We start from the raw sequence: 7435 nt of genomic DNA, 5'->3' as shown, positions 1-7435 counted from the left end.
GCGAGATGTCAATCATCTGTTCTGACACCTACCCCCTCAGAGCAGTTTTAGACATTAAAATGACAACAGAGAAGGTATCAGTGCTGTTGTAGATGGTCTTGTTTGCTTTTGAGGGTCATAAAGAGGCAGCAGTATCAGTTTCAGTCTGTTTCTCAGACAGTTCAAAACTCCTCACAGGGCCTTTAAGATGTTCTTTGAATATTACACTCAAAACCTTGTCTTGAAACATAATCAGAGCGTATAGGGAATGTTAGCCGATGTGGTGGGAACGTTCCCTGCTAGCTGGGTACGTACATACAGATTTACACTGTACTACAATCAGCTGTGGCCTTTCTGTGATGATTTCTAACACTCGAAATGCAAATTTACAAAGGATGAAACACTTACAGAGTTGGAAACAAAATTACATTTAAGAAAACATCAGTTTCAAACATTTGTGGCCTTTTATAGTCGCCATGGTTTGAACTTTGAAGCAGCTACGTGGTTCCCTTGTCCCATCTTGTTGGTTCAGTGACGCTATGTCACCTTAAAATAAATAAAGAGGCTCCATTATCAAAAAGTTTTAACTCTTCCAAAGAAACAGTATTAAAAAAGGACATTTCATCAGTTTTCCTCATACAGTCCCAATTTTTAAAACTCATCTATTTGTTCCTTTGTTGAAATAATGGAAGGTTGACTTCTGTAAAGTTTTGTACATTCTTCAGTCTCAGTTACACAGACGTGTGTTTTCTAAAGATGTTGTTCCCATGGAGAGTGCTTAATCTGATAATAGAAACCACTTCCCCACACGTCGAGGAAAGCTTGAACCTGATCACAGAAGGAGTTTTTCAGCATCGCAGAGCACACCTCGGAGGAAACAGCAGGCATCCTCGTGGACTATGGAGGAGGAAATCTACGCCAATGCTGACTTTAAAAAAACAGACGACAGAGGTCCCTGCATAAATCCGACGGGTAAGTCAGTCAGAAACATTTACATTCATCATGGTCGTGTCTTCTTTTGGTCCTTTCTGTGTTTCAGGTCTGAGGAGATTTCAGGAAGCCGTGGTTTTGTCTCTGGTGCTGCTGAGTGTTCTCCTGCTGGCTGTGCTCATCGGCCTCAGCGTGCACTGTGAGTGTTAGTCATGAATGAATGTCAGGTTGAAACTGATATTTTAAGGAGAGTGAGAGTCAGCAAGTGTCTCAACTTGTTGTCCCTAAAGAGTGTTTAAAAAAATCTACTAATGGGGTGAGAAAATGTCCCTACCAGGTTTCTTGGATTGAGACATTATTCTAATCTCAAGAAACTTGAGAAGCACATTTTTCTGAACCCATTGGCAGATTTTTGTCTTTTAACATCTTGAAATGAGACACTTTTCTGGACTTATACTGAATCTGTGATTTTTTTTTTAGTAGAAATAAGACAAATTAATAATCTTGTTATTTTTATTGATGGTAATTTTAAAATTCTTGTTTAAGTCTGATCATTGATGTGCCAGAAAAAGGCTCTAGTGCACCCAAGCGGCAACCTCTGGTCTTAAAATATGAAGCCCATAAGGAAGTGTTAAAAACTGCAGTTCATCAAGCGTCCACTTGAGGCTGGCTGCAGAAACACAGGAAACCACAGACACACCCATTCATAGATGACGATCTTCACAGCAGAAATAAACATGTTTACAGCCTGGTACAAAAAACGAGTGTAGTCTGGATAGCTCATTTCTCTATCCGCACACACTGTACAGGGGAGAATTTTACTTACGAGTTTTGCCCAAATAAGGGCGTGGCTGAGTTGATTGACATGTGGGCACCCTGTAGCTGTTGCTGAAAATGCTAAGGCCCCGCCTCTTTACCTCACACTAGCTGGGACGAAGTTAGGTTGAGTTCAGCATTTCCAATATGGCACCCGCTGATGATTGGCTTCAAAACAGCGCTTTAGGAACAGATGGGTGACGCCGCCGATACTACGTGCATTATTTATACCGTCTATGGTTGCGGCCTGTGCCTTTAAAGTGTCTAATTCTGAGTTTCTGCAGTCATGTGCGACATTAAAGTTCCAGTTTTAAAACAAACTAAAAAAAATGCTCTCTTCTTGCTTTTCTTCTTAAAACTCCAGCATTATGTCAATATTCAATTTGCAACGTAAACCTAGGAGAGGTGTAAGCTAAAGATTTGCTCACGATCATTTATTCACTGGAAAAGATGGGTGAGTTTAATCCAAGCGGCAACCTCCTGTCTAAAAATATGAGTCTAATGTGAAAGTGCTAAAAACTGCATTTCATCGAGTGTCCACTAGAGGTTTTTCTAATGCGGCAATTTCAAAGATATTGAGATTACGAGTTTTCCAATGAGAGGCAGAGCTGACTTGATTGACAGGCAGGAACACTGTAGCTGTTTGGCTAGGAGGCTCAAAGCCCGCCTCTTTACGTCACAATCGCTCAACAGCAGCAATATGGCCGCCGCCGATTATTGGCCTCAAAGCAGCGCTTCAGAAACAGAAGGGTGACGTCACGGATACTACGTCCATTATTTATACAGGAAAAACTAGATTCAGTATTACTTTGGATGCATGAGGTTTTTAAGGAAAAATGTGTCTTTGATTTATTTCAGGCCACAACTCAGCTCACGAGTTCTCCTCCATCAAAACCAAACTCCAGGCCAGCGACAACCAGCTGTCCACCCTGACGGAAAAGCTCCAGTGTTTGAGTGAGTGCTCCTCCTCTGAGGCCAGAATATGACAGTCATATTTATCTCTCAGTTCTGTCATTTATAAATAAACTGTGAGTATTAATAACCTTTCCCACTTACACGAACCTTAAAGACTTCACATGTGGCACTTTGAGGGGCTGCTAGTAGCGGCACTGTCAGCATCTGTCTCGATCTTTATGTCGGTGTTTCTGTGAAGCGGCGTGGCGTGTGTGTTTACATTTTACAGCCATACTCAGTCTCTGGAAATACAAGTGTAGAAGCGTGAGATTGAGAAACGGAGAAAACCGCTGCGACTGTAATATTATTATTTAATGCAGTAAGCATTCTTCTTCTGTTACTTGATGTGGTTAGCAAACAGCTTTAAGTTGCTCTATAGCCACCGTCTGGTGGGAATACTGTATTACAACCAGGCACCAGTAAAAAGGATGAGAAATTGTACTTTCAAAATGAGAAATTATTTGAAGTAACTCTACCATTTTTACAAAGTGAACGAATGTTCAAATGTTCGAATATCATTGCCCATCCCTACTCTATATTTCAACAAGTTTCACCCTCAGTTAAACTTCTTCATCATGTTGATTCTTTCTTATGTATACGACTTTAAAGACTTTAATTAGAACTGAAGTGGCTTTGGACTTGATTTTGAGATCTCATTGTTAACGTAGAAAGCCCGCTCTTGTCTTGAACCCACGTGTCGTAATCTGAAGTCCATCCAGAATCTGATCCTGACGGAGAGGCGCCTGCAGCAGGACCTTTCTGAACCATTGGTCACAGATTTAGTGTTTCTTGTTGTTTTATTTGTCAGTATGTCGACGTGTGTCTTTGTACACAGCTACCAACATGTAGCTATGTGGCTATGCTAACTAGCGCTAGCACTTTTCCATGAAAACTAAAAATCATCCACTAGATCTTCAAATCTGCAGACGTGGGTGTCGTGGAATTTTCATAATCTTATATATGCGTATGTAAGAATGTTTAACTATTCTATTCTTTCAGTCTCAATGTCAAGTAGAATAACTTGATTCCTATGTCATCTGTTACGGGCGAGATAGTGTCAGGGTAGTAGTCAAGGTCTCCTGTCTTTATCTATGTTTCATGGCCGACTTACTGTCTCCAGAAGTTATCTAACTTTAGCGTCATCTTCGGAGGGAATAAATACCGTGCCTGAGGATTTGTCTGTCAGAACTGACTTGGCATGGCACTGCACTCTCCTGCCTGTGTACTGTTATGTTAGTTCTCCTTGGCCAAGTTCTACATACACTATTTCAACGTAAGCCATCCGAGTCTCCTGAGTCTTCTGTGTCCAGTGTCCAGTTTGTTGCTGAATTCCATCACAGTGGGGAGTAGAACCGACCTTTGTGTTTATTAAGACAGCCTACAACTAGCATGCCTCCCTCCTAAACTCCTTGTTAGCACACATGTGCAGGGAATGAAAAACAGAGGAGGGGTTGAGTTGTATTTTATACAGTCTATGGGCTGAACAAACTCCGAGCTCTGACTTCCTGTTACAGACCGGATGGCGTTGCGACGTATGAAAAACACTGAAGTCTGAAACGGCTGGTTTCACACACATTTACAGAAAGGTGGAGAAATCAGAACAGGGGCAGAATGGATCCTTTTCATTTTCAGGGGGTTTGTAGACAGGGACACATATTTCAGGGAGAGAACCATTAAAAAGTCAATTTTGCATGATATGTCACCTTTAAGTCATCATCTTCCTCATGTTTCTCTTTTATTCTCTTTCTCCTTTATAAAGCACTTTGTAACCCAGTTTAGAAAAGTCATATTTAAGTTAAGTTTATTATTATTATTTATTAAAAGTCAAAACTTGTTCAAAAAACACAATAATAATTTACACAATCATTTAGTCCTGAGAGGCGTGAGTCTTTCTCAAGATTCAATTTTCCTCCTTTAATTTTGTTGTTTGCTGTAAATATTTAGTCATAATTCTCATTATGATTATTTTCCCTTACGTCTGTTTAGATGAGTATATTCCAGGGTCTTCTGCTCTTGAATGTCTTTGTTGGTATGTCACAGAGAAAACTTGTCCGAATGGATGGAAGATGTTCGGTTGTTCCTGTTATCTCTTCTCCATAAAGGCTGGGTCTTGGAATATGAGCAGGAAAGAGTGCAGAGCCAGAGGAGCAGATCTGGTGGTCATAAACAGTCTTGAAGAACAGGTGATGTGCCATGTCTTAACATCAAATTAGAGCTGTCAATGATTCATTTCTTAAATGGTGATTATTCACAGGATTTCAATTGTAAATCACAGACTGACCCCTGAAAACTGTTTGAGTACAATTTAACAAACGCACGTTGTTTTCATTCGCCTTCAACAGCTATTCGTAACCGACGCCAAAGAAAAGTCAACATGGATCGGTTTGAGTGACAAAGACAATGAGGGGACGTGGAAATGGACGGATGGCACTCTGCTGACTCTTTCGTAAGAAACCTCAGCTTGAAATCAAGTACATGCACAACTGCCTGCACATAGTGACCGCCAAATTCCACCAGATCCTTGTCCGGTCTGTCTCCGATCCGTCACAGCACCAGATCTGATAGGTTTCTATTCTAGTCAATGTGTCAACTTCCACTGGATCCGCTCCGTTACGTTCGGGCTGCGTCTCTGATCCGGCAGGTCGAAGCCATAGACTGTATAATGGATGTAGTATCCGTGACATCACCCATCCGATCCTGAAGCGCTGTTTTGAAGCCAATTGTTGGCAGGAGCCATATTGGAAAAGCTGAACTCAACCAAACTTAGTGTGAGGTAAAGAGGTGGAGTTTGAGCCTCCTAACCAACAGCTATGTGTTCCCGCCTGTCAGTCAAGTCAGTCATGTCCTTATTTGGGTAAAAACTGGTAAGTTTAATATCTTCGGATTTACAGTTATAAAAAATGTCACCCCCCGTACAGTGTGAGAAATTAGCGACGTAGACCCAAGCTGTTTTTTGAACCAGGCTGTAAACATGTTTATTTCTGCTGCATTCACCTTTTCACAGACGGCCTCCTAAATCGCATTTCTTCTGGCAACGCTGAGATGTTTCTGCTCGAGTTCACCAGTGTGTTTATTTCCCTCCTCCACCAAGACCTCCAACTTCATGGCTTCAAACTTCATTTTTCGTTTACGGCCACTCTGCTCTCTCAAACTCTCCATGGAGACAAAATCCCCATTAAAATAGGGCGGTCCGCATCACTTTTGCACCAGTTATCATTTGCACACGCAGTCAAAGTAGATCACCCGCAACATGTCCAGAAATTGCACGTGCAGAGTTTTAGTTTGCACATGCAATTTAGCGCTCGTTATTTGAGAACATATTTAGGGTGTTTTTTAACCTCTTTTTGTCTCTCCCTCGACGTTATACATCTCTCTGACAGCGTCTATTACAAAATTAGATTATGCAAATTAGGCGATGACGCCTTTTAGCGACTTCTAGCGACTTTTAGGACAGCCAATAGCTACTTTCCTCACTGAGGAGTTGGCAATATTAGGAGCCAGGCCTGGAGTCAACAGGTCAGAGGTTTTCAGAGGACCAGAAAGACAACATGGATGAGGAGAGGAGGAGGAGGAGAATCCTTGATTCAGTAATTACAGCGGGGAAACCTCGGTCACATGACTCCAGCTGTCTGGCGGTCCTGCTCCGTGCTGCGTTCTGAAAACACAACCGATGAGAGTAACGGATGCGAGAGCACGGAGCCGGACCGCAGCGGATCAGAGACGAACTGGACACAGATCTGGTGGAAGCCCTGCATTAGCAATTTTCTATGACTGTCCATATGTATGTTGTTCAATTGAACTTTCAAGATTATTATAAGCATACCTGCTATTTTTTGAAAACAAGCAGCAGCCTTTTTTTTGGCCAATCTTTGAAAGAAGTTCTCTGACAGCCTATTTTCTTGTTGACTTCTCCTAGGTTCTGGCATAAACGGCAGCCTGATAACGGTGGTGGTGATCCAAGATATGGCGAGGAAGACTGTGTCCACCTGGTAGACGGCAGGACACAAGTGAAAAACTGGAACGATATGGCATGTCACAGGACTCTGTATTGGATCTGTGAGAAGTAGCTCAGCATTGTGACCAAGTGTTGAAATGTTATGCTGGGGCCATCAGCACTGGAAGGAGAGGAAGAAGGGCTCAGCCTGTTTTTGTAATCAGCACAATGTAGACGTGTTATTTCCACATTTTCAGCTGAGGAGTCCGGAGATCTTTACAACATCATAGAAACAACTGCACACGTGTTAGCAAGCTAGTTAGAAAATGTTTCATGTTTAAAATCCAAAACATGTCGCTATAAAGAGAAAACCATGCTGCATTCCCATAAAGCATGAAATATGTACCGCTTTTATTCTCTAAACATTACTGTCTTTGATCAATCAGTGCTGTTGGTGTGTACTAATATCTGTTAAGTGTTTTATATTGAATAAATTCGCCTCTGGGTCCTCTAAAATAAATTCTATTGCTGGAGTTCCTTTTTCAAAGCAAATAACTTATAAGTTATTTACACAAAGGGAGAGACAGAAGCATTATTTTATGACCAATTGGTTATCATTTTTGGGCTGCACGGTGGTGCAGTAGGTAGCGCTGTTGCCTCACAGATAGAAGGTTCCTGGTTCCCCGGCCGGGCGGGTGCCTTTCTATGTGGAGTTTGCATGTTCTCCCCGTGCATGCGTGGGTTCTCTCCGGGTACTCCGGCTTCCTCCCACAATCCAAAAACATGCTCAGGTTGATTGATCACTCTAAATTGCCCGTAGGT

General features: G+C 41.9%; 1 protein-coding gene across 1 annotated transcript; it reads left to right on the top strand.

The window, feature by feature from the left end:
- The first annotated feature begins 791 nt into the window (after positions 1–791).
- On the top strand, positions 792–7133 carry LOC117819757 (CD209 antigen-like protein E). Its single transcript, XM_034693208.1, has 6 exons — positions 792–951; positions 1019–1108; positions 2584–2679; positions 4720–4862; positions 5022–5125; positions 6596–7133. Exons 1-6 carry the CDS (start codon positions 879–881, stop codon positions 6744–6746), a joined length of 657 nt encoding a protein of 218 aa, XP_034549099.1. The 5' UTR covers positions 792–878; the 3' UTR covers positions 6747–7133.
- Positions 7134–7435: the final 302 nt, after the last annotated feature.

This window comes from Notolabrus celidotus, chromosome 10 (genome assembly GCF_009762535.1).
Source record: "Notolabrus celidotus isolate fNotCel1 chromosome 10, fNotCel1.pri, whole genome shotgun sequence".
NCBI lineage: Eukaryota > Metazoa > Chordata > Actinopteri > Labriformes > Labridae > Notolabrus > Notolabrus celidotus.
This window is presented reverse-complemented; position numbering and strand designations above follow the sequence as displayed.